This window comes from Heterobasidion irregulare, assembly GCF_000320585.1.
Source record: "Heterobasidion irregulare TC 32-1 unplaced genomic scaffold scaffold_12, whole genome shotgun sequence".
Taxonomy (NCBI): Eukaryota; Fungi; Basidiomycota; class Agaricomycetes; order Russulales; family Bondarzewiaceae; genus Heterobasidion; species Heterobasidion irregulare.
In genome coordinates this window covers 1,239,995-1,264,460 of record NW_009258208.1, presented here as the reverse complement: position 1 = coordinate 1,264,460, position 24,466 = coordinate 1,239,995, and the positions used below count along the sequence as shown (strand labels likewise).

The following is a 24,466-nucleotide window of genomic DNA, read 5'->3' as shown; positions in this document are numbered from 1 at the left end:
AGATCATAGACTTCTACACCAGAAGACCAAGGCATTGAATGGGGCTTTATTTGCGAAAGGAGCAAGAATTTTAAAGTTTCGTTCGACACATGGAAGATCAAGATGAGATGTAAGCCACTGCTTGCCTTTAGCGCAAGCAAGACGAGTCGTTGTTTTCCTGCTAATATATAGGCATCCGGGCGTGAATTTACCAGCTGTTAGGACCATTCGGCCATATTGGAGGTCTGCAAAGGTTGTCTTTTGTGTAGGAAAGCCTGTAGTTGACGTCGAGTCATTCGAGATTCATAAAGGAGAGTCTCCGACTATCCACGACTGAGGATAGTTGTCTTACTGTCGTTCTGTGCAAGTGTGGGAAGAGCCATGGATCAAAGAGGACCATAGAAGACCACGTGTGAAATGTGGCTGTCCTCTTCGCATAGGCGTGACCCTCAACGTTGCTGTACGTTGAACGCACGCTGAACGTTGTATTTGGATGGCTCCTAGGCTTCGAAATAACTGCTATAAATGGGAGGGCCATATGAACAACTGGAGAACCCTATCTTCCTAGGAACCCACCTCGTCCTCCATGGCCTCTCTCAAAGTTGAAGCGTCAGAGCATCCCTTGGCCTCGGTCACTATCTTCAAATCCGCCAAAGCAGAGGTCGTTCGTAATTTCCAGCTCTCTCTTGGAGTGAGTCTTTCATTCTGTCAGCCTTCGCGATCTCTCAATTTAACCATCGCTTCCCTGCGTCTCACAGCAAGGACAAATCAAACTGGAGATACACGGTCTGCCAAGCTCCATAGATCCCAACTCTGTGCGAATTACAGGCCTAGGAAACGTGCAGTTATTCGACATCGCATGCACTGTCGGTCAGGTTCAGCCTTTGCCTACCGGCGCTGCAGAGGCCATCCGCGGCCTCCAGTCCAAGCGTGCATTGCTCCAAGAGGAAAAGAAAATAATTGATGCGACGATGGTCGCCCTGAACAGCTACGCGACCACTATGAAAGGCGACAGTATCGGACCGAAAGAAGCAGACAGCTTCCTGGACACTTATATGACTCGTGCGCGAGCACTGATCAAAGTCAGTGCTGATTTCGACGAACAGGTTTTACTTCTGGATAGGGAGATCAAGAACTTAACGCTGGAGCAGTCGGCCAAGCAGGGTAGGGCCGAGGGCCTGGTGACTGTGATAGTGATGGCTCAAGCAGCGACGGATGTTGAGCTCAAGCTGACTTATGGTACGTCTCTTATTCCTCCTGATTCAATATCTGCACGAAAATATCATATGAACCGTGGATGTGATGATATAGTTGTACGAAACGCGACGTGGTCGCCTACGTATGAACTGCAGGCAAAGTTCGAGGGTGGCAAGCCTGCTTCTGCTGTCTCGCTTCACTATCGTGCACGGATCACGCAGAGCACGGGCGAAGACTGGACGAACGTTGCACTGACTCTGAGCACGGCGGCCATGGACGGGTCAGACCAGCGCATTCCTGACCTCGAGCCCATCCGTATCAGCCCACCTCCCTCTACGTCTCTTTTAGGTCCACCCGGTGTTCCCCAAATCCTTCCATCGGCATCTCAGCTTCCGCCGAAAGAGCCGCCAGTCAGCCGTGGCCTTGGATCAGCTCGTAGTGGTGCTTGGATCGAGAATTCTGGCTACTTTGGCGCCTCATCGCCCTTTGGCTCATTGCGCGAGAGAGACAGAGAGGTCATCACTACGCCGCCAGCGCCACTGCCCGCGTTCACAGAGCCCAGGACGATCATGAATGCGAGCCCTTTATCCATGTCCTATCGTGTTGAGGGCAAATCAAGCATCCCGAGCGACGGCGTCGCGCACAATGTGTCCATCGCTCACCTTCAGTTCGAGGCCGAGGTCGCCCACATCGCCGTTCCACGCGTAAAAGCGGTCGTGTATCTGCAGGCGCGCATTATTTTGATTTCGCATATTCCGTGGTGATGAGGAATCTCACGGGCGTCGCATTTTTGATAGGCTGCGGTGAAGAATACGAGCGATTACTGGCTGCTGCCCGGCCCAGTGAACGTGTTCCTTGATGATAGTTTCGTCTCTCAAACTTCAATACAGGTGCGCCCGACTTTCACTCATATATCTTCATATCATGAACTATGATGGCTGACGAGCCGCTTTCCGACTCTACAGGATATCGCGCCGGGTGACACGTTCGACTGCACGCTCGGGCCCGACTCGTCGACGAAGATCACGTACGCGCGCCAGTCGAAGCTCGTCGTCGCGAGCGCGAGCGCGTTCTCGGAGCCGTTTAAGACGACGACGTTCACCGCGCGCACGATCGTGCACAACAGGCACGTGTTTGCGCTGGAGCGCCTCATTTTGCGCGATGCGATCCCCGTCTCGGTCGAGGAAGATCGCGTGCGGGTGATCCTGCGTCGTCCCGGGATCCTCGCGGAGGCGAAGGAAGGCGAGGATTGTGTAATCTCCCAGTCCGACGGGGGCGTGGGCGTGGATGGTCTCAAGGTGCGCTGGAGGAAGGCACAGGGAGATAAAGGTGGGAAGAAGGAGGGCATGTTTGAGTGGGTTGGGGCTGTGGGCGCTGGGAAGGAGATCACGATCGAGACGGAGTGGGATGTGAAAGCGCCTGCTGATGTCAACTGGGTCGAGACGAGCTGAAGTAGTCGCACAATGGCCTGCGACATTATGATTCTGGGATCAATATCTGTGTGTGTTTTTCGACTTGATTTGGGAAATCTATATCTGATCAGCAGAGGGGAATCATGTGTACAAATATGCATCCTTGTGTGTTTGATTTACATTCTTAGACAATGTCTTTCTTGTTCGTGTGCGTTCATGTCCTGTATGATGGAAACGAGAGTTTAGGAAAACGGCGAATCTGTCAAGAGAGTTAGAGCGATTTGAATGACCAAGGATTCGGAGAGCAAGCGCTTCGTGTGCCAATTCAATGGCTTCCTCAAGGTCCTGTATCTGTCTGGTCCGCATGAATTGAGTGTGCACGTGAAATGAAAGACTGTGAGGGGATTCTGCGCAATCTGGGTGACCAAAAGGTCGGTGAGCGAGATTCTCGCGATCCAGCTGTATTGACTCCTCAGCATCTGTCCGGTCCGCTCAAAACGAATACATAATTTAATTGTGAGCGTGTTGATGGAATCGGAGTAATCTGGACGGACAAGGGTCGGAGAGCAGTGCTTCGCGAACCAGCCCTATGGATTCCTCAAGATCCTGCATCTGTTCTGTCTGCTCATAGCGAGAGTGCAAGTAAATCGCAAGATCGTGGAAGATGTCGGAGCGATTAACATGACCAGTAGATAGGAGGGCGAGTGCTTTACGGTCAATTTTGATGGCTTCATCGAGTTCGCGTGTCGGCTCAATCTACTCGATAGAGGATTACAAGTCGTCCGCGACATCCAGAATGGTTAGATGCTCTGAGAGGTATTTAAACGCGGACGATCAAGACTTAGCATGCTGCATCGATTCTCCGTAGTCCAAGTATGCTGCTTTCTCAACGATTATGATATGCAATTAGGCTATTGAACGAATGAAACAGTCCTCGAGGTTCACATACCAGACGTGGCGGGATGATGTGAGCCTTGAAGTTACCGCGACCAGCAGCGTTCGGTGAGTGCCAGAAGCCTCCAGTGCTATAAGCACTCAAGATTGTTTTTTAAAAAAACCCTTGAGCAATGCTTTCCACACGTGGTGAAATGGAAGCCGGATATCGCGTAGTTGAATTCCTCAATTTGAACCGATATGCCGACAACACACGAGCCGAAGTCAATCGACCGAACGCCATGGAGCTATGTCAAGAGTTTGAACATGAGAAGTCGCATGAGTGATGGGTATTCCTCACTGTTGTAGATCATATGGTGGCCATTTGGCCTCACACACTCATTCACGTGAGTGTTTCGAACCAGTTCAAGAAAAGAAACTCGGGGATGGGTATCCTTGAGCAGATCTGAGGGAGAGGGGCGATACTGGGGCGATACATGCCATGCCAGTGAGAAAATGTAAATTATACAGGAAAATCCTGAATACGCACTTATTCAAGGCAAGAACAGCGGAGGTCACTCTCAGAGTCGAGAGAGAAAAGGTGCGTTGGCGCCGAGAGTCTAGTAATTGCCGAGCGTCGGCAATGGCCGGATCGACCTGACACTTCTCTTGAAGAACTCAATTGACAGCAAACACATCGACAACTCTTCGTCTGCAACGCTGCTAGCTAGCAGCTCATCACAATCATCTGTCCCAGTCGCTTTCAATGAAGCTCACCCTTGTCCTTTGGCCGTGCTTAGGCTGACACAGATCTGGGTAGCTACCGCCTTAAGTCCTGAGGTACGCCTTCGAGATCGTTTCCTCAAAACCAACGTAGAACAACCAGAGTCTCATGCGTAGAGTCTCTTATTATCAAGTGCATCCGCTCTTGCCTATATCGCTTATGTTTCTTGACTTGGCTCACGCTCCATATGACGGACACCTTCGACCTTGGACAGATTCATCCAAGTTTGTTTAGCAGGAGCGCGACCCTGTGCGCGTTTGTATGTTGTATCGTGTGCTACGCCATGATATAACATTTTGCAGTTTACAAGGGTCTAGATGACTAGAAGGCTGCGCAAGGATGAGAGGAAAACGCATATTTGTGTGTGGTGTGCTGTACGTTGTATATACAGGTCCAGCCAACGTCCAGCCTGACGCTCGCCGTCACCATACCCAGTTCTGACAGTGGGTATGTATCGATTGGGCTGTGTCGGCCTCGCTGCCTTCGGCCGGGAGCAGCGGTTTCAGCGGTCCTTCGCCGCGGTCTCCACCACCTCTCCCAATCTCAGCTCGACAACCTCCACACCCAGCTCGCCCAGTTCCGCGCCGCGCTCACCCACTTCGCCACGCACCGCCGCGCGGACATCCAGCGCGACCCCCGCTTCCGCCATGCGTTCCAGCAGATGTGCACGACGATCGGCGTCGACCCTCTCGCGGGCCCGCGGAGGTAACGAACCTGCTGCATCTCTCATACGGTACGGCAGAGGCGAGACGAATCATCATCTATTCACTAGGCACGGTATCTGATGACACAGTCGGAGGGTCTCAAGAGGATTTCAGACCATCTTATGATTAGCTGCGGTGAATCAAACTTCAGATATCAAAACAGGGACTTGTAAAGCTAAGACTATTCTAGTCGAAAAGGGAATAATGATCACCCTTCAGAGCACGCAGAGAATCAGGAAGAGCTATTTATTTTATGAGAGTATGAACAGGAACACAGTAGACGAGTAACTCACCTTTGCTGCTGTCGCTGCTAGTCATATTAAAATCTCCAGATGCAAGTCTCATAGGCCACAGTTGCGTTGCTTCGGTGTCTTCTAGAGGCTCCTCTAGCATCATTGCTAGTTCTTCGCCCTGAGCAAGAGAGAGATGGCGAAAGGCGAGGGGAAGGAAGTTGGTCCTCGCATGGTCGATGGAATAGATCAGACCGCTCGAGTCGATGCGAAAGTTTCCCCAATGAAGGTCATCGATGCAGAGTGAAAGCGGTATGCCGGTCTTCTCCGCAAAATCCACCCTCCATGGCCATCTTTTGTAGGCGAGAAGCTAGGGTGATATATGTGAACGTTTTATGTGGCGAGTGGACAGCATGACTCACAGCATTGATATGCTCCTCAAGGAGGTCGACCGAGCTATATGACACGGAGGACAGACAACTTGAGAACATACGGCATGATAGGTCCTCCATTAATCGGCCCCGGTGCCGATGTGGGACTGGGGATCTGTTGGAGATGTTTGACGGCTAAGGCAATTTTGGGGAAGTCGTCTCTAGTAAAATCTCGATCCCCGACGTGCTGCATCGCAATGTAGCCGACATTGTTGTGACGGAATGCAAGATAAACGACCGGAACTCGCACAGCGCTGTTGTTGTCCTCGTTTACCTGTTTCGCGAGAAAGTCCTGAGTGCGAGCCTCACTCATTCCCACTGCGGGCCCCCACTTGACGATAGCAGCATCAGAACCATCAGGCGGGTGTATTGGGATGTTCGAGGGGCCCCGCCCGTGTTTCAAGCATTCAAGTACTATGTTCTCAGGAGAAGGCAGCCATGCAGGAATACTGTCGTTCTTGAGAGCCAGCACTATCGACTCTGCCATCTGATGAAGAAAAGGCAGAACATTAGCTATACGAACAATGAAATGATGAATGCATACTGGGATAGAGATATCTCTTTCAAGAATGAGTGTTAGCAGCATCAAGATGAGTATGGAGAAATGGGGGATTGACAAGTGGAAGCGGATTAGGTTGTCCTCCGCTTCCCTCACGTACCCCGGCTGACCTTAGTTGGTGGCCGCATACGGTGCCACGCCACGAGGCCTCACTTATCAGACAAGCCTTTTGATCTCCATCGCTAACCTTCGCTGACTAGTAACGCAGAAGATATGTGAGCATGTGGCCCAGCTTTTGGCGGTGAACTATAAGCTTGCTTTCAGCGCTCCAAAGGCCGAGGGGCCAGGGCGTGATCTAGGACACAGAACGACTGTCTTCTGTGTAAGGTCGGCCACTGAGACTACCGAATACCCTACTATAGACGTGCTGAGAGGCAGGTCATAGTTAAAACTCCGCTCTAACGAAGTATTGCAGTATGCACACACCTGATCAAGTGGTTTTCAAAATTTTCTAGTGGGTAACTGGGTAAATGGATGCCCTTACACAGGCCTTTAGAGAGAGTTCTAAATGCCAGATTCTTCTGATGGCTTGGTTGCTGTGTCGGCACGAGCGAATCCATTCTGTCAGAGCTTGAGACCCCTCTTCTAGATTTTTGAACTAGAAGGAGGGCCCACCCCTTTCCAGTTCAGATTCACTGTCAAAAACACATTTTTTGAACTCCGCTTGTATTTTGTCATTGCTATCATCCAACCGCTGTCCTGTGGGCTCGGGCAAAAACACTGACACAGACAAGAGCTTTGCTCCATAACACCTAATCATCATTGCGATATCAGAGTCTAGCAAAACCAGGTCATCAAGATCCACTGCATATGTCATTATCTAATATTATCGAAGCTGAATAGTAGATGGTGGGCTTGTGGTGTATCTGTGGTGGACTTATCCATGCTGGCTGCACGGAGGCAGGTCATGGCCAAAGCTCTGCTTATATCAAGTGCATGCATTCACCAAGTCATAGATGGTCTTATGGTTCTCACTGCTTGCACTGCAGGGTTTTTCCTAGGATAAACTATGGATTTAATTCTGGATATAGATAAACTTTTTGTTCTGGTTTATCCACTGAAACAAAAGCTTAAGGTTTACCTGATATTTTATCACACCCCATAATAAAATATTGAATAAACCTTAAGTTCCTAGCCCACAATGTCTAATTCAAGCTTACATTTTTGAACAGATCGCTCCTAAACACTATATGCTTTATGCAGACTGGAATTCAACATACACATTTTTTTGGATGGAATGCTGCAGATATCTACAAGCTTGGGTTGAGATGGCATAGTAATGACTGATGATTTAAGCAGATGGAGACTCAGGTCAGCAGGCCTCAGGCCTCGGGGACAGCTAATCTAGATCCCACGTTTAGTGACTCCTTGTTGAGTGAAACAATACAAATAGCACTTCTATCTTTAGAGAAAGTACTTGGGACATGGCAACACTTCACATGCCATGGTCACGTTGCCCTGCATCTTTTCGCAAGACCTGCACAATGTGAAGAAATAGTGGACAATTGTTCCAAGTAGAGGCTAGTTCTAGTACGACACCACACCAAGATATTTTAACAAGTGGACAGATAATGATGGAGCCACATGATTGTTCCAAGTAGATGCTAGTTCTACAACACCATGCCAACATTTTCTGACAAGCAGGTAGGTTTTTTGCTAGAAACTATCATCTCACACTATGTTACTCCCAAATCAACAGTATATAAATGAGGACTACACCTTCAAGTACTATCAGATGATTCCGGATCTCTGCTACCGCATATATTGCTCCTGTAAATCTTTTTGTGAAAAATTCTCAGAGTGAGTTTAATTAATCCTTGCATGCATAATGGCACTTATCACCTGTGCGTTTTCTGTGCTCCCTGTGTTTTCCCTCTAGATGTCTATCATTTGCCCCTATACTCTCCAGAATATCTCAGACAAAGTCTCTTCATTGATCTTTAAGGGCAGGGTCATACACATCGAAGTCATAGATACAAGACTGATGGCTGGTCTCAATCTTAGCAATGTTGAGGCGGCTGACCATGGTAAGGTGAAGAACCATTGGAGGTTCAGCGTGGCATTTGAGAACAACAATGGTATCACCTATAGCATCACCTTTGGGGTCGACCCCAAGGATACTTTGAGCATAGCTTCTGGTTGAGCTCAGGGAGGTAGAAGCAGCATCAATACTAATAGCATCTGGTATGACAAGGATGGAGATATTGCCTATAGTAACATTGGAAGTGAAGGCAAACCTCTCATGCTGAGCAATGACAAGATATCCAAGCCTATCATTTCCTGTGATAAATCTAGTGCTGTGGTTGTTCCTGCTAGTATCTGTTCTGCAAGCAGTATTTCCACTAGAAGCAAAGGCAAACCTTCCATGTGGAGTAACAACAAGACATCCAAGCCTATCATTTCCCATGATAAATATGGTGCTGTGGTTGTTCATGCCCCTGCTAGTATTCATTCTGTGAGCAGTATTTACATCCGCCAATATGCTGAGGGGACACCCCGTGCAGATATCTTCAGCATGAGAGTCAATTCACATGATGGAGCCTTTAACAAAGCCCTCACTGTTTTTGACATCCCTGTCATCACTGAACGTTTGACTTTTGGCAAAATCATCAGGACCTTCAAAGAGCAGGGGATGTTCCCCTTTGCATCAGGAAATCAGCTGATGTCTGCTCCAGGTCTGAGAGCTTCTGATTATTCTGAACTCAGATGGCTCAGACAAATCAGAGGTCAGAACAAGACTCTGCTGTCAGGAAGTTACCTTTCTGCATCTGTCTTAGTTCAGACCAGTCAGAGCTCATCCAGAACAATAGTCAGAGATTTGGTCATTAGCTCAGACCCTGTCTGCAGCCTCACACAGGTATTTCATACAATATTATTACCATCAAAATATTATCATTCTACTATATGCAAAATACTACAAACAAAGGACAGCCTTGCATCTAAAATGAACACACTGGATTGTGAGTGGCACATAGTCCTCTATCTTGGACTCTGTTTAAGGCTTGACAGTTTGCGCACGGCAAAAAGAGGGTCAACGAAAGGGTACAGGTGCGGGTAGGGGGGGAAGCAGCAGCAAGAGAACATGAGCCCACTAATATGCTAAAGGTGGCTCTAAGTGCCGAGCACAACACCAAAACAACCTCTAATGCAGGGGGTGCTGGAGCTAGTATCTAATACACAAGGAATTGTTAGTTAGGACTTGAGAAATCAATGGTGCACTGAGAAGCAGTGAAGAGTGCGAGATTATAGCACCTGAATGGTTTCAGGACTGAACCAAATGCCAACCGAACGTTTGGTTGGTTGTGTCGGCAATCCAGTCAGTAATAAGAAGATAGTGTCACAAACAACAACTACATGCTTTAAGAGCCACATGGGACTCTGACAAAATATGAGGGAAGGATGAGGGGTATAAGTGAAGAGACAAGTACGAATGCGAACAAGGCTGAACGATGAGGATGACAAGTTTTTGGGAGTCAATGAAGACAGTTTCAATGGTTGAGACAGGTGCGAATGAGCTCTGAACTGTGGGGTATGAAAGCTGGTTTATTCCAGAGTTGTATGTAGGTTTTTATAGTAAACAGAGTCCCTAAGTATAATATCAAACACAAAATAAGAGTAAATATTGAATGGGTGCCAAGCCCTAGCGATCAGGGAAGATAAGAAGGTAGGTAAGATGTTCATATGGGTTCCAAAGGTGATAAGGTAAAAATTAATCAGCGATGGTGAAATCTTGAACATTCAGGATCCGTCACCCAAGTGTAGATAGTGGGAACAAGTGTTGGAGAATCAATGAAAATAAAGAAGACGTATCGTACAACCAGGGTGGCCAAGTAATGGTGCAAGATCGTGTTTGACCAACCATGTGGAAGTCGGGAAGATAAGCGATAAGGACCAACTGACTCACAGAAGACATCGGCCAACATAGAATACTGGCTCCAATCTTGTAAACACCTATCGTAATACTCTTATGCAGTCATAGTAAGTACGTGAAGTATGGGCAAACTGACCCAAGTGCTGCTAAACATCCTTTGGAGGGTTGTGGTTGGTCGGGTGAGGACCAACCATGTTCAGTAATAGTTGGTGTCTTTGGTACTTGTCTAGTGCTGTTCGGTATCCCCCCAAAGCTTCCCAAATACCTCCCTCGGACCCTGGCATGGGTACATGCTCATCACCGCACTCATCTTGTGTAAGCATGGGTGGCTAGCATTGGCAGTGGCAGTGAGAGAGCGCAAGCGCAAGCAAGGTGGGTGGTGGCAGTAAGAGAACACAAGCCTGCACTCGTCTTGTGCAAGCATGGGTGGCTAGAATTGGCAGTGGCAGCAAGAGGGTACAAGTGCAAGCAAGGTGAGCAGCAGCAGCAAGAGGATATAAGTGCAGGTAAGGTGAGCAGCTACAGCAAGAGAATACAAGCATGCACTCATCCTGTGCAAGCACAGGCAGTGAGGATCGGCAGCAGCAGTGAGAGAGCATGAGCGCAGGCAAGGTGGGTGGTGGTATTAAAAAAAGACAAGCCCACACTTATCTTGTGCAAGCATAGGTGGGATCAGCGTTAGCAGTGAGAGGGTACGAGTGCAGACAGGGTGGGCAGCAGCAGTAAGAGGATATGAGTGTAGGCAAGGTGGGCAGCGGCATTGAAAGAGGCCACACCTGCACTCATCTTGTGCAAGCACAGGTGGGATTAGTGTCAGCAGTGAGAGGATATGAGCACAGGCAAGGTGGGCAGTGGCATTGAAAGAGGCCACACTTGCACTCATCTTGAAGAGCACAGGTGGAGATCAGCAGCAGCAGCAGGAGGATATGAGTGCAAGAAGGGGTGGGCAGCAGCAGCAAGAGAATACATGCTCACACTTGTCTTGTGTGAGCATGGGTGCAGGGCATCGAGAGCTCTCATCTTGTGTGAGCACAAGTGGGGGATCGGCAGTGGTAGTGAGAGGGTATGGGCGCAGTCACAGGTGGGTGGTGGCATTGAGAGAAGATGAGACAAAATGAGTATGGCTAGGGGAAGTGAGCGGTGGTGAGAGCAAGAGGCAGAGCACAGCGTGTGCAATGACGATGCATTGACATGGCAATAGCATGTGCCGCTGCCACATCTTTGCTGCCCTGCTTGCTCTCCCCACCACTGTCCACCACCGCCTCTGCTTGTGCTCATCTTATCTTGCTGCCAATGCCATCCAGCGCCACCCCCTTTGCCCACACTCATCTTGTACGATGAGCATGTTTATGCCTCTTCTTGTCTTGCTATTGCCACTGTCCAACACTGCCTCTGTCTGTACTCGTTCAAGACAAGTGCATGCCTATCCTTCTCCCACCATCTCCACCTATGCTCATCTTGTATGACAAGCATGGGCACACCTCATTTTGTCTTGCTGCCATCACTGCCTAGCATTTCTGCCTGTTCTCATGCAAGACAAGCACAGCCTCACCTCATTTGGTCTTGCCACCACCGCCCACCACCACCACCTCTGCCCATGCTTGTCCTATTAGATGAGTGCACGCCTTCTCTTATACAATGAGTGCATGCCTCCTTTTGTATGATGAGCACATGCCTTCTCTTGTCTTGCTGCCACTGCCACATACCATCTCTGCCCATGTTTGTACAAGACGAGCATGGCCTTATCTCATCTGATCTTGCCATCTACCAACTTGGATCCTCTCGCTGCTGCCGCTGATCCCTGCCCATGCTTGCACAAGACAAGCTCGGGCTTGTCTTCTTTCAATGCCACCTCCCACCTGTGCCCATGCTCATACAAGACAAGTGCAGGCTCATGTGTAATTAGCATCTTTACCATAAGATCACTGGCTTGCATTCTAGTACTTTACAAGTATGCTACTGCCAGTTCTCAATTCCTGTTTATCATTCTGGATAGTTCTGAGTAATGTCTGAGTTCAGAATGCCCAGAGGCAATAGAAGCCCTCAGAACTCTCAGACAGAGATCAGACATCTCAGACCACCTAAGAGATCTGCCAATTTGCTGATGTCTTCTTCAAGAGGCTGGATTTTGCCATTTTCGGATGCTGCGACTTCATGTGAGCATTTTGAATCTCCAAGTAATAACGCACTGACTTGGTAATTTCGATGATTATTCTAGTTTCAATGCGGTTGCAAGGCTCATAGAGAAAGGCTACACGGACGGCGTTGCGAAAAAGGAAAAGAGGCATATTTTTATCCTCTTAAACTTCCGCTACTCCTGTGCCCTCAAAGATGCCGTCGGTACTACAGAGCTCGAATCGGGTTCCAGCATTCGCTATTCTGAGAGCGCTGTGGATCGGGCTGTCTGGCCCCAGGGTTTCATTGCTGCCGTGGACGACCGTGTCAAGTTCAACTAGGATTTTATATGCTTAGTTATGCCTCGACTCTGGTTACGTTCTAAATGTTTGTGGCGTGAAATTTGCGATCATGATGCCGTCAGAAACCCTGTAACATAGTTTGTACTTACTCGCGAATTGTATGAGAATCAGCACTTTTGTTGCTAGCAGCTTGACATTCTATCAAGGTTGTCTCTGAGTCTGAATTAACTGAAGAATATCAAAACGATCAATCTCCTTAGCACCGTCTTCAAGGGCGTAGCATACTGTGCGTCGTCGGGTCATGAGTCGCGAGTCGTGCTGACCGAGTGCGCGAACAGCAGTCATGTTCGCGCTGTTCTGTCTGTCGATGCCGAGCCTGTCGAGCGCGCGCATCGGGCGGTGGCTCGCGATGACGCTGTGGCCGTTCACGCTCGCGACGGCGTGCCTCGGCTTCCAGATCTGGTGGACGGTCACCGCGCTCGTCAGCCACCGCGCGTACCCGGGCGGGCCGGACGCGTGGATCTCGCAGCACGGTGCGGACGCGAAGAACGTGGTGTTGAATGTATTGTGAGTGCCGCATGGTATTCGTGTCCATGCGCGCGCGCCCGCACGGCGGTGCGAAAGCGGAGGCTGGAAGCATCAAGAGCCTCGTTGATTGTAGGTATGTCGTGCTGACGTGAACCGCGGACCTCGTCATTATGAGTCGCCGAGTTTGGGTCGCGAGGAGCGCTGGGAGCTCATTATTGGTTTTGTCAGGACAGACGTATCGCTCGTATGTCATATTCAACCACAAGCCTGCGGTCACCGTCCTGCCCTCTGAGATGTTCGTGGCCACAGTCGGTCAGTCCTCCTTTCCAGAGATGATGAGAAAAAGAGAGGTCGCTCACGACGCGTCCCGCAGTCACAGGCTCGCTGTCTCTCTACAACCTGACGCGCTCGCAGGTCGTCGAGCACGAGATCGCAAACTTTGCGATCACGTACCGGACAGTCTCGCTCTCGCTGAGCGTAATCCTGACCTCCCTGATCACCACGCGGCTTCTCGACATCCGGCGCGAGGTCGGGAAGCTGCTGTCGGAAGACACGGGCGGGCGCGGGCTGCGGTCATACACGTCGGTGGTCGCGATGCTGGTCGGGTCGGCATCGCTCGAGACGGTGACGGCGCTGGTGTACATATGCTTGTTGGGTGTAGGGAGACCGCTGCAGGACGTGTTTCTGCCGGTGCTGGGGCAGGTGCGTTGTCTGGCCAACGAGGGCATCTCATCGAGATGGGGATGCTACCAGGTATGAGTGTGATCTCACCGCTGTTGATCGTGTATCGGGTGTTCCGCGGTCAGACGTGGGAGAGGGAGACGACGCGGACGCTGATACAGCAGACGCACGAGCTTCCCGTGGCATTCAGCCCGAAGTACAAGCCCAAAGATTTCAGCTTCATCTCGCGGCCGGGCAGAGAGACGATCTCGGGAGGGGGGAGGTATGTGCGGTTTCATTGGACCTGGAGCGCACATCGGAGACGCTCCGAGCGGGCTATCCCAGAGAGCGAGCTCGCATCTACTCCGAAGGCTTACCTTACGTTCCACTCGCCACACCCGCCCTGTTCTTTCACCGACGTCGATCTGTGCATGGTCCCGCCTTGGTCGACAGGCCCGCAGCCGTAGTCGATTATTTCCTCGAGACTTCGCCTGTCAAGCCCTCCCACCAGCGCGCTGCAGCGCAACTCTGTGCATCAAGAATGGCAGTTCAGTACGACTTGCCTGGTATTCTGTCGTCGAGCTGATTTTCATACGGTCGTACGTATATGACGATGGGTGCACCTGCAGATATCGTGCACACGCCTAAGTCTCTAAGTTGATACATACGCGGCCCCTAGGCAGTCCCTAGGCGTTCGCCGCCGAACAGCAGGGCCCAGGCGATGAGAAATCATATGATGGCCATTATGTGGGCTCCAAACACTCATTCGCGTGAGTGTTCTCAGAGCAGCTCAAGAAAAGAAATGCAGAAACTGGGGTCGATGGGTGTCTGTGCAAAGTTCGTTTGCTGAGCATAGTGGGGGACCGTGCAAATCTGGCGAGGAAAGGGTGTGACATATCATGACAGTGAGGATGTGGATTATACTCAAAAAATCATGGATACTGACCTTCTCAAGGCAAGAACAGCCGAGGTCACTCATAGGGTGGTCGGGTTGGAAAAAAGAGGTGCATTGTCGTTGAGAGTTGTCGAGCGTCGGGACACGGCAGTGGCCGGTGGAACCAGGGAAGACCGGGGACCTGTCTTCCTTGCAACTCAAATGGCAGCAGCGGGCAGCAGACACTGCAGACAGCTGCAGACACATCCTGACACATCGACAACTCTTCGTCTGCGGCGGTAGACTTGTCGATCTCATCCATCTCCTGATCGTCAATTCCGACCGTGCAATGGAGCGGAGCATCTATGTCAGGCAGATTCACTAGGGTATGTTCCGCAGGAGCGCGACACCGGTCACTATTGTATGTTGCATGATGTACTCCGCAATAATAAAACACTTTGCGGTCTACATCAGAAAAAAGCTGAGCAAGAATGAAGGAGGATGTCTATTTGTGTGTGTTGTGCGACGCGTTGTCCAGCCTGACGCTCGCCGTCACAATCACCAGTTCAAACAGTGAGGATGCATCGACTAGGCGGTGTCGGCCTTGCTGCCTTCGACCGTCAGCAGCAGTCCCAGCGGTCCTTCGCCGCGCTCTCCACCACCCTCTCCCAATCCCAGCTCGACAACCTCCACACCCAGCTCGCCCAGTTCCGCGCCGCGCTCACCCACTTCGCCACGCACCGCCGCGCGGACATCCAGCGCGACCCCCGCTTCCGCCATGCGTTCCAGCAGATGTGCGCGACGATCGGCGTCGACCCCCTCGCGGGCCCGCGGCGCGGCGGCTGGTGGGAGGAGGCACTTGGGCTCGGCGACTGGCAGAGCGAGCTCGGTGTGCAGATCGTCGACGTGTGCGTCAGCACGCGCGAGCGCAACGGCGGCATCATCGAGATGGGTGAGCTCGTCCGCCTCGTAAGTAGGCTGCGCGGCGTCGACGGCGGCGCGGTCTCTGAGGAGGACGTCGTGCGCAGCATCAAGTCGTTGCAGCCGCTCGGCGCGGGATACGAGGTGATCGACTTCGGGGACGGGAGGAAGATGGTGCGGAGTGTAGTCAAGGAGCTCGATGAGGCTCAGATGGTCGTCCTCGCGCTCGCGCAGGAGCACGGTGGGCGGGTAGATGAGGATCTCTTGGTCTTGACGCAGGGATGGACACCGGAGCGTGCCAAGGCGACGTTGAGAAACATGCTTCTTCGAGATGGGACTTGTTGGGTGGATGATCAGGATGGTCCAGATGGAATGGGGCGTTCATACTGGGTTCCGTCCGCGATGCATTGGGATGAATGACACAATTTGCAGTAAGCCGCAGGTCAGTTTGATTCCTTGTTCATGAAGAGGCTGATCAGTATGTTATATTCAGTTCATTGTAGCAGACATGTATTATTGTATCATTAGCCTCCACGCATGCTATACATCAATCATGGGCGATTTCTCTCTATATAGCCCAATTTGCCTATTCAGCAGAGACTAGCAGACTAGAAACTCTGATCAAATCTCTGAAGGTCTGACGAGCTGCGTGGGCTTCGTCATCGAGACGGTGAATGGCTACACACAAAATGCTTCACGTCTCCAATAGCTGCAAGGGTCGGTTCTTCGCCTTGTTATTTTTATGATCTTGTGAACTGTATAACAGTATTCATGACCGACATGATTCCTCTACAAAGGCTACATACTCTCAAGTGAAGTGGGAGGGAGGAGGCGTGAGCGCCCCCGCCGCGCCACTAGGGTCACCAGGGTGAAGTCTGGAGAGAGGGTGCATCGTGGGCGACACCTCAGAGGAGGTAAGAAACTTGCTGCATCGTCTCATACGGCGCGGCAGAATCGTCAACTATTTACTAGGCACGGCATTCGATGACGCAGTCGGAGGGTCCGAGGATTTCAGATGATCTTATAATTAGTTGTGGCGATTCAAGCTTCAGGTGATAAAACGGGGACTTGGGAAGCTAGAGTGAAATTATTCTAGTCGTAAAGGGACCAATGATCACCCTTCAAAGCACACAGAGAATCAGGAAGAGCTGTTCATTTCATAAGTGTGAAGACGAGAACAAAGTAGACGAGTAACTTACCTGTGCTGCTGTCGTTGCTTAGCCTATCAAACTCTATACATGCGAGTTTCATGGCCCACAGTTGCCATGCTTCGGTGTAGTTCAAAGGCTCCTTGTAGCAGCATTGCTAGTTCGTCGCCGTATGAGGGAGTGAGATGGCGAAAAGCAAGGGGAAGGAAGTTGGTCCTCGCATGGTCGACGGAAAAGATTAGCCCGCCGAGCCTATGCGAAAGTTTCCCCAATGAAGGTCACCTATGCAGAGCGAAAGCGGTATGCCGGCCTTCTCCGATAAATTGACCGTCCGTCTATGTCTTCTGTAAGCGAGAAACTAAGGTAATTCATGTGAACACTTGACGTGAAGAGTGAAGAGCACTACTCACAGCATTGATATGCTCCTCAAGGAGGTCGACCGAGCTGTATGTCACGGAGGATATGCAACCCGAGAACATACGGTGCATGATAGGTCCTCCATTAATCGGCCCCGGTGCCGATGTGGGACTGGGGATCTGTTGGAGATGTTTGACGGCTAAGGCAATTTTGGGGAAGTCGTCTCTAGTACAATCTCGATCCCCGACGTGCTGCATCGCAATGTAGCCGACATTGTTGTGATAGAATGCAAGATAAACGATTGGAACTCGCACGTCGCTGTTGTTGCCCTCGTTTACCTGTTTCGCGAGAAAGTCCTGAGTGCGAGCCTCACTCATTCCCACTCCGTGCCCTCACTTGACGACAGCAGCATCGGAGCCATCAGCCTGGTGTATTGTGATGTTCGAGGGGCCTCCCAACCGTGTTTCAAGCATTAGAGTACTATGTTCTCAGGAGAAGGCAGCCATGCAGGAATACTGTCGTTCTTGAGAGATGGCACTATCGACTCTACCATCTGATTTAGAGAAGACAGAAAATTAGCTATACGAACAATGAGATCATAATTTCTAAGACGAACGGCTCCTGGTTTGTACCTAGAGTTTCGTGATGTTGCTGGCGGTATGGCCACGATCCGTGTCGCAACGCCTCAGTCAGGTCGGGGACAAGCGACGCATCTGATTGCAAAGCAGGACGCTCATCGACTTCGCACGAGGATGTCAAAGCCTTCATCGATATGATCATGTGCCAGAACATTCGAAACTTCGCCATGTCATGTCCTTTGCCGCCATCATCGAGTGAACTCACAACTGGGGAATCTCGCTCGGAAAGTCTCGAAGGAAACCTGGATTGCGATCACTGTTAGGACAACGAGCACGGAGACTCGACTAGGTGACACATGATTACGTGCAGGAGCAGCAGGCGCCCAAAGGCGGCGGCGTCGGCCATTCTCCATTCTCTCTGGATATTCGTATCTGGCCTCGACAGAGCTGTATTTTTGATCAATGTGGATGCTGTGTGGAAATCTACTTACGTCGTGGAGTCAATCGAGCCACCATCATCGCGATTGCGTCTCGACAGATGCCCGGGCAACTGGTGTACTCTGAAACACTTGCAGAATCGAAAACCCATCCGATGCTCCGGATTTGCAGGCCTGATCACCGCAGGAACCATCCCTGATTCGTGGAACCATCATTATACCAAGGGCCAGAGTGTGTCGCAGATCAGGCTCACTTCTACAGTGCCTCAATCGCGTTGCGTATAAATCCAGAGCACACTGATCCCGAAGGCCTGCCTGCCTTGGTTCATTGCCTGACCTGCGAGTTGAAGACGTTCGCCTAGGCAGACTTTGACCCGAATACCGTATAACGACGCTGCTCGTGGTCTCCATAGCGGCCCCTCCCTCTGTTCGTCTTCTATCTCCGATGAGATATCTGCATTTTCAGCGCAGGAGTAAGTATGGGCGTTGACAGGTAGCCTACATTCGCGACACACAGCCACCGATCAAGCCACACCCGCTGGCTTGGGCCGATGGATCCTGGGGAGCGAATCTCGAAACCGGAGGCAGCTGGGTTTTGTCGGCCATTTCTGGGCAGAGGAAAGGGTTCGCTCTGCTCTGCCTGACGGGTACAGACCTGACTCGGGAACGTACTCGAGGATGCTATATAACGGATTGCAGCGAGTCACAGCCTGCCTTTGTCGCGTCTCGGGCGTCTATGGATCCTTGGGCGTCCGGATGCGGATCTCATGGACCCCGCTCGCGGCTCAGGTCAACCTATGCCTATATGCTTAGTCCTAGTACACCTGTCCCTGTATGTGTGCCTGTGATTTGTACGGCTTTTCATCGACCCATGCGGCTGCACATATTCCCTCTGGCACACCTGCATTGCGCAGGACACGCGCGTGTGGGTTAACGAGAGGAGGGTCCTGTGCTTTCGTAGGACAGAGAGTACCTGTAGCCGTATTTTGGGGGTAAAAGGCGATGGTGTGCGGGTGGGGAAAGGACACTCTTCCGATCATGTCCAGTACGGGAGATTCTCAGCAGCTCACAAATACTACCAACGACGTATCCCTCGAAACGATCAACCTCCTCGGCACCCTCTTCGCGGGCGTGGCATACGGTGCGTCGTCGGTTGTTGTTTGCTCTCCCCGCGCCCGCGTCCGTCGTGAGTCGTGAGTCGTGCGCCGTGCTGACTGAGTGCGCGAACAGGAGTCGTGTTCGCGCTGTTCTGGCTGTCGATGCCGAGCCTGTCGAGCGCGCGCATCGGGCGGTGGCTCGCGATGACGCTGTGGCCGTTCACGCTCGCGACGGCGTGCCTCGGCTTCCAGATCTGGTGGACGGTCACCGCGCTCGTCGACCACCGCGCGTACCCGGGCGGGCCGGACGCGTGGATCTCGCAGCACGGTGCGGACGCGAAGAACATGGTGCTGAACGTATTGTGAGTACCGCACAGTATTCGTGTCCGCGCGGCGGTGCGAAAGCGGAGGCTGGAGGACTCAGGAGCATCGTTTATTATAGGTATGTCGTGCTGACGTGGACCGCGGACCTCGTCATCGTGAGTGTTTGGGTTTCGGTCGCAAGGAGCGCTGGGGGCTCATTATTGGTTTTGTCGGGACAGATGTATCGCTCGTATGTCATATTCAACCACAAGCTCGCGGTCGTCATACTGCCCTCTATAATGTTCGTGGCCACAGTCGGTCAGTCCTCCTTTCCAGAGATGATGAGAAAAAGAGAGGTCGCTCACGACGCGTCCCGCAGTCACAGGCTCGCTGTCTCTCTACAACCTGACGCGCTCGCAGGCCGCCGAGCACGAGATCGCGGACTTTGCAATCGCGTACCGGACAATCTCGCTCTCGCTGAACGTGATCCTGACCTTCCTGATCATCGCGCGGCTGCTCTACATCCGGCGCGAGGTCAGGAAGCTGCTTTCGGAGACGGCAGGCGGGCGCGGGCTGCGGTCGTACACGTCGGTGGTCGCAATGCTAGTCGAGTCGGCGTCGCTCGAGACGGCGACGGCGCTGGTGTACATATGCTTCGTGGGCGTAGGGAGCCCGCTGCAGGACGTGTTTCTGCCGGTGCTGGGGCAGGTGCAGGTGTGTTTTTCGGCGGCCCAACGAGGGCATCTCATCGGGACGGCGATGCTAAAAAGCATGCGTGTGCGTCCGCAGGTGATCTCGCCGCTGTTGATCGTGTATCGGGTGTTCCGCGGCCAGGCGTGGGAGCGGGAGACGCAGCGGACGTTAACGCAGCAGACGCACGAGCTGCCCGTGGCGTTCAGCCCGAAGTACAAGTCAGACAACCTCAGCTTCATCTCGCGGCCGGGGGGCGAGGGCGACCTCGGGAGCGCTGGCGACGCGAAGCCGCCTGCATCGCGCTCCGCCCGCTCGTCGCGTTCTCACGGGAAGGCCGAGTTTCGCGCGGTTTCGTTGGACCTGAAGCGCAATTCCGACAGCCCCTCCGAGCGGTCTGTGATAGAGAGCGAGCTCGCGACCGCCGTCGGGTCCGCGCCGAATCCGTACCGGACGTTCCACTCGCCGTACTCGTCGTGTTCTCTCACCGACGCCGATCTGTACACGGTCCCGCCGCTGTCGACGAGCCCGCGGCCACAGTCGGTTATTTCCTCGGGACTTCGCCTGTCGCGGCCGCCTAGCGCGCTGCATCGCAACTCTGTGCGCCGGGAATGGGGATTCAGTACGACTTGCCTTGTTTTCCGCCGACAATTGAATGCTAATTAATTTACCGTCGTAGGCCGATGATGGTAGGTGCACCTGGGAATATTGTGCACACACCTGCGGCTCTGGGTCGATACATACGCGGCCCCTAGGCGCTCGCCGCTGGACAGCAGGTCCCAGGCAACGAAGGACGGAGGCGGCACATACGAGGACACTTTTCTACGCGTGTGGTAGGCGATGCTGTACATAGCGCGCACTGTGGGTCCGAATGTGTATGCCGCTTGACGTTGTGGCGAGACGTGGCAGCTTGGAGTCTGGCAGGCGGGTGACCGAAAGCGGAGAGTGAACGACTCAACGCCAGAAATTGAAAGTCCGCGGTGTGTCCAAACTCCTCCGTTGCCTCCGACGGGCTACAGCCGAGCGATGAGCTACTATCCAGAGCACGTCTACTACCAGTCCACCCAGCACGACCCCCTCGCCCCCCTCGCCGCCGTCCCCAACGTCGTCCGCCGCTGCTCCGTCAAGGGCTGCAGCAAGCTCCTCCCAGATGCATACGCCCTCAAGATGTGCGACGCCTGTCGCGGCAGACATCGCATCTATGCGAACACGAAGCGCGCGAAGCGGAAGCAGGAGAAGGCCGCAGTCGGCGCCGCGCAGCCTATCCGTGCGTGCGATCCCCTTATCCGCTCCTTTCTTTGTCTGCACCGCCGTCCAACACCCTCTCTCCCACCCACAGCCTCTGCCCCCGTTTCGGACCTCGCACCCCCGCCGTTGACCCCGCCCTCTTCCACGCCAGAGGTGAGCATCTATGCTGGTCTGTTCGTTCGTCCTGTAAGAACATACCGGAACTCTCGGTGAGACGCCCGTATCGAGGCCCTCGCACAGCCCCCACGCCCACTCGCAGTGAAGGCTAGTAAAAAAAGAAACGCTGTCGCAGCCACAGTGCACATAGTCTGGAATTTGGGCCGGCTGGGTCTGGTAAAACCAGTCGCGTCCCTCGATGGGGTTGCCCATTACCAATTGGCCCACCAGGCATGATATTAGGCACCGATTCTCAAATCTCCCCTGACTCCGCCTCCAAATCTGTCCAAGCTCGCTTTGTGCTGATCACCGTGCTCGAAATAGCCCGCCGCCTCTTCGCGATCGCAGCTGCCCCACCAGCCATTCGAGACCCACGTGTGGTCCCCGGAGATCGACCCTCGTCTCTTCAGCTCCGCCTCCGAGCTCGCAGGCGCGCTCACCCTCCCGCCCCTCCACCCGTCCGCGACCTCCCTCACGGGCACCCTCACCGACATTCGCGGCCCTACGAAAGAAAGCGACGGGTCCACCGCCGCGCAGTCCCCGCTCGCTCTCGAGGCCATCCCGCCCCGCTATTGCTCCATTAAGGGCTGCAAGGCCATCATCGGCGGCGACTACTTTTACAAGATGTGCGTCCCGTGCCGCAGCCGCTACCGCGGGTACGGCACCACCAAGCGATCCAAGTGGAAAAAGGAGCGCGACGCGGCGCTCGCCGAGCTCGCGCATGCCAGGAAGATCGAGGATCAGAGGCGCGCAGACGCTGGACTCGATGTACGTGCTGTCTCCTCCCCCTTTCTTTCCTTTTTTTTTCATCTCGTTTCTTCTTCCTTCCTTTCGGGCGCTCACTCTCGAACGCTCACTGCAGCCGCTTGACGAGCTCCCTGCGTGCGAGCAGCGGGCCTGGGAGAGCAACGTCCTGCACGGCCTACCTCCGCCGGATCCTGCTGAGTACTCGCCCACGTCGCAGCTGCCCGTGCGCATGTGCACCGTGTCGCACTGCCATGCGATCCTGCCCGGCCACTACGAGTTCCGACGGTGCGTGCAGCACCGCCTGCAGAACAGGCACCACAGCAAGCTGAAGCGCGTGCGCGATAAGGAGGTCAAGGCGGTCCCGCTCATGAACGAGGGAGACGCTGGCGGAGAAGGAGAACGTGAGGGTGAGGGTGAAGAGGAGGGAGAGGACGAAGAGGAGGGAGAAGGCGAGAGTGTAGGCAAGAAGAGGAGAGCGGTGGAGCCGCTGTACACGCACGAGCCGCTGGATTTCGATCGCGAGCGGAAACACACACCGGACGAGGTAGGGAGCGCCCGTTTGCGTCGCAGCAGACTGATTTCTGACCATCTCTGCGCTTTTGACAGGCCGAAGGGTCTTCCGCGCACGCGTCGCCCTCGGGCATCCCGCCTCCCGCGCGAGGCATGCGGCGCACGAACCACGTCTGCTGCATCAAGTGGTGCCACAACCTTCTCGACCCGACCGTGCCCTGGAAGATGTGCGAGACCCACAGGGAGAAGGACCGCGTCGCGCGCAAGCGCAAGGCGGACCGCGACAGGGAGAAGAAGCTGTATGACGCGGAGGGCGGCGCGCGTGCGCAGCAGCAGCAGGGGATGATGACTTTCGTGATGGAGAGTGTGAGCGGGCGCGGGCGGGCAAGTGAAGATCAACGGCGGGCGGGGGAGGATACTGAGGAGGGGTCTGTGGGCGTGGGTGTTATGGCTCCGGCAGTGCCTGGCGAGCTGACGTCTGCCTTGTCGTCGTCGTCGTCATCGCCATCATCGTCGTCATTATCGTCGTCGTCGACGCTCTCGATTCAGTCCGCGGCGGACGCCATATTCATGGACCCACTCTTGCCGCCTCCCATCGCACAGCAGCTGAGCACCCAGTCTTCCCTCGCCTCGCCTCGCGAAGGTCCAGTCATCTCTGTCGCCGGGACATCGCCCACGAACGCGGGTGCGGCACCGCCGGAGGCTGTCACTGCTGCTGCCTCTAACGACGCGCAGACCGACGGGCGCGCAACGGACAGGGAGGAGCCACCGAAGAAGCTGCAGTGCGGGCCGTTTGGGCGCCCGCCAAAGGCCCTCAAGTACGCGAAGCTGTATGTGGATACGGTGACGGCGCCGTTGGTGAGTGCAGCGACGCGCAGTGTCGTGCCATCGAAAGATGTGTCTGCCCCAGCATCGTACGCGGCCACTCCTACTCCCATCCCCGCAGCGAACCGCCCCAGCGCGGTCTCCTCCACCACGACAACCACACCATCAGCACCGACACCAGCACCGGCACCGGCACCGGCACCGGCATCAGCACCGGCACCGGCATCAGCACCGGCACCGGCATCAGCACCGGCGCCAGCACCGGCACCAGCACCGGTGCCGACACCGGCACCGACACCGGCACAGGCATACACCCAGCCCCAGCGCCCGCTCGCGTACACGGACACCACGCCTGCCGGCGCCCCGCACATGCAGCCGCAGTTCCAAGTGCCGTACTACATGCCGCCGCCGTACAGCGTACCGTACGGCGTCGGCCAGCCGTCGTACTTCGCGCCCGTGGGGCTCTCGCCCGCGTACGCGGCGTACAGCCCGTTCGCGCCCCCGCCCCCGGCGTACCCAGCATATCAGCCGTCGGCGTTCACGAGCTCACCGTTTACGCGGCCGTACATGTACCCAGGCGCGCCCCCCGCGTCAATGTCAGAGTCGGGCGCGGGATCGGGCGCGGGCGCGGGGACGGCGCAGTGGCAGCCGTACGCGGCGAGCGCGCCGTTCGTGAACATGAACACGGACATGAACATGTACGACCCGACCGGACAGGTGCGTGCCTTTTCCTCCTCTTGTTCGCCGCGCGCGTTGGATTGACGGCGTCGGCGTCGGTGCAGCCGCCGAAGCCTGCGAAGAGAAAGCGGGGGCAGGCATCTGGAAGCTCGACGCCCGCGCCTCGTGGGCTGGCTCAGGACGCCGCGGCGCGAGGTGTGGCTCCAGCTACGGTCGAAGGCCACGTGCACAACACGGCGGTTAGTGTGCATG

The 24,466-nt window shown here is 53.9% G+C and overlaps 10 protein-coding genes across 10 annotated transcripts; 7 read left to right on the top strand and 3 right to left on the bottom strand.

Moving 5' to 3' along the window:
- Positions 1-554: 554 nt before the first annotated feature.
- On the top strand, positions 555-2,804 carry HETIRDRAFT_156993 (uncharacterized protein). Its single transcript, XM_009554020.1, has 5 exons — positions 555-670; positions 738-1,218; positions 1,291-1,904; positions 1,974-2,066; positions 2,142-2,804. Exons 1-5 carry the CDS (start codon positions 566-568, stop codon positions 2,625-2,627), a joined length of 1,779 nt encoding a protein of 592 aa, XP_009552315.1. The 5' UTR covers positions 555-565; the 3' UTR covers positions 2,628-2,804.
- A 1,628-nt stretch (positions 2,805-4,432) lies between these two features.
- HETIRDRAFT_106689 (uncharacterized protein) lies at positions 4,433-4,954 on the top strand (the record flags this gene model as incomplete). The annotated part of the gene is made up of 3 exons (XM_009554019.1): positions 4,433-4,504; positions 4,637-4,688; positions 4,743-4,954. 3 exons carry the CDS (start codon positions 4,433-4,435, stop codon positions 4,952-4,954), a joined length of 336 nt encoding a protein of 111 aa, XP_009552314.1.
- A 181-nt stretch (positions 4,955-5,135) lies between these two features.
- cep5 (cep5 cellulose medium expressed protein 5) lies at positions 5,136-6,097 on the bottom strand (the record flags this gene model as incomplete). Its single annotated transcript, XM_009554018.1, has 4 exons — positions 5,136-5,191; positions 5,243-5,549; positions 5,602-5,635; positions 5,673-6,097. The coding sequence occupies 4 exons, from the start codon at positions 6,095-6,097 to the stop codon at positions 5,136-5,138; spliced, it is 822 nt and encodes a 273-aa protein (XP_009552313.1).
- Positions 6,098-7,789: 1,692 nt separating this feature from the next.
- On the top strand, positions 7,790-8,106 carry HETIRDRAFT_162851 (uncharacterized protein; the record flags this gene model as incomplete). The annotated part of the gene is made up of 3 exons (XM_009554017.1): positions 7,790-7,813; positions 7,869-7,969; positions 8,049-8,106. 3 exons carry the CDS (start codon positions 7,790-7,792, stop codon positions 8,104-8,106), a joined length of 183 nt encoding a protein of 60 aa, XP_009552312.1.
- A 1,776-nt stretch (positions 8,107-9,882) lies between these two features.
- HETIRDRAFT_330473 (uncharacterized protein) lies at positions 9,883-10,092 on the bottom strand (the record flags this gene model as incomplete). Its single annotated transcript, XM_009554016.1, has 1 exon — positions 9,883-10,092. One exon carries the CDS (start codon positions 10,090-10,092, stop codon positions 9,883-9,885), a length of 210 nt encoding a protein of 69 aa, XP_009552311.1.
- Positions 10,093-10,155: 63 nt separating this feature from the next.
- On the top strand, positions 10,156-10,359 carry HETIRDRAFT_329609 (uncharacterized protein; the record flags this gene model as incomplete). Its single annotated transcript, XM_009554015.1, has 1 exon — positions 10,156-10,359. A coding segment is annotated over one exon (204 nt), but the record flags the coding sequence as incomplete, so codon positions are not given.
- Positions 10,360-12,800: 2,441 nt separating this feature from the next.
- HETIRDRAFT_430485 (uncharacterized protein) lies at positions 12,801-14,822 on the top strand (the record flags this gene model as incomplete). Its single annotated transcript, XM_009554014.1, has 7 exons — positions 12,801-13,024; positions 13,161-13,297; positions 13,359-13,738; positions 13,792-13,928; positions 14,145-14,244; positions 14,336-14,415; positions 14,552-14,822. The coding sequence occupies 7 exons, from the start codon at positions 12,801-12,803 to the stop codon at positions 14,820-14,822; spliced, it is 1,329 nt and encodes a 442-aa protein (XP_009552309.1).
- A 261-nt stretch (positions 14,823-15,083) lies between these two features.
- Positions 15,084-16,717, top strand: HETIRDRAFT_66473 (uncharacterized protein). Its single transcript, XM_009553597.1, has 2 exons — positions 15,084-16,354; positions 16,413-16,717. The coding sequence occupies exon 1, from the start codon at positions 15,099-15,101 to the stop codon at positions 15,858-15,860; it is 762 nt and encodes a 253-aa protein (XP_009551892.1). The 5' UTR covers positions 15,084-15,098; the 3' UTR covers positions 15,861-16,354; positions 16,413-16,717.
- A 109-nt stretch (positions 16,718-16,826) lies between these two features.
- On the bottom strand, positions 16,827-17,322 carry HETIRDRAFT_422678 (uncharacterized protein; the record flags this gene model as incomplete). The annotated part of the gene is made up of 2 exons (XM_009554013.1): positions 16,827-16,946; positions 16,999-17,322. The coding sequence occupies 2 exons, from the start codon at positions 17,320-17,322 to the stop codon at positions 16,827-16,829; spliced, it is 444 nt and encodes a 147-aa protein (XP_009552308.1).
- A 1,939-nt stretch (positions 17,323-19,261) lies between these two features.
- HETIRDRAFT_329585 (uncharacterized protein) lies at positions 19,262-23,796 on the top strand (the record flags this gene model as incomplete). Its single annotated transcript, XM_009554012.1, has 5 exons — positions 19,262-19,419; positions 19,563-19,678; positions 19,740-20,074; positions 20,150-20,220; positions 23,718-23,796. Coding segments are annotated over 5 exons (759 nt in total), but the record flags the coding sequence as incomplete, so codon positions are not given.
- Between the last annotated feature and the right edge of the window lie 670 nt (positions 23,797-24,466).

What these genes read in the sequence shown, in the direction of transcription:
- HETIRDRAFT_156993 (XM_009554020.1), top strand. Translation starts at nt 566, where the DNA reads ATGGCCTCTCTCAAAGTTGAAGCGTCAGAGCATCCCTTGGCCTCGGTC. An exon ending in ATTTCCAGCTCTCTCTTGGA is followed by an intron (nt 671 to 737) that starts GTGAGTCTTTCA and finishes TGCGTCTCACAG; the next exon opens with CAAGGACAAATCAAACTGGA. An exon ending in TGAGCTCAAGCTGACTTATG is followed by an intron (nt 1,219 to 1,290) that starts GTACGTCTCTTA and finishes GTGATGATATAG; the next exon opens with TTGTACGAAACGCGACGTGG.
- HETIRDRAFT_66473 (XM_009553597.1), top strand. Translation starts at nt 15,099, where the DNA reads ATGCATCGACTAGGCGGTGTCGGCCTTGCTGCCTTCGACCGTCAGCAG.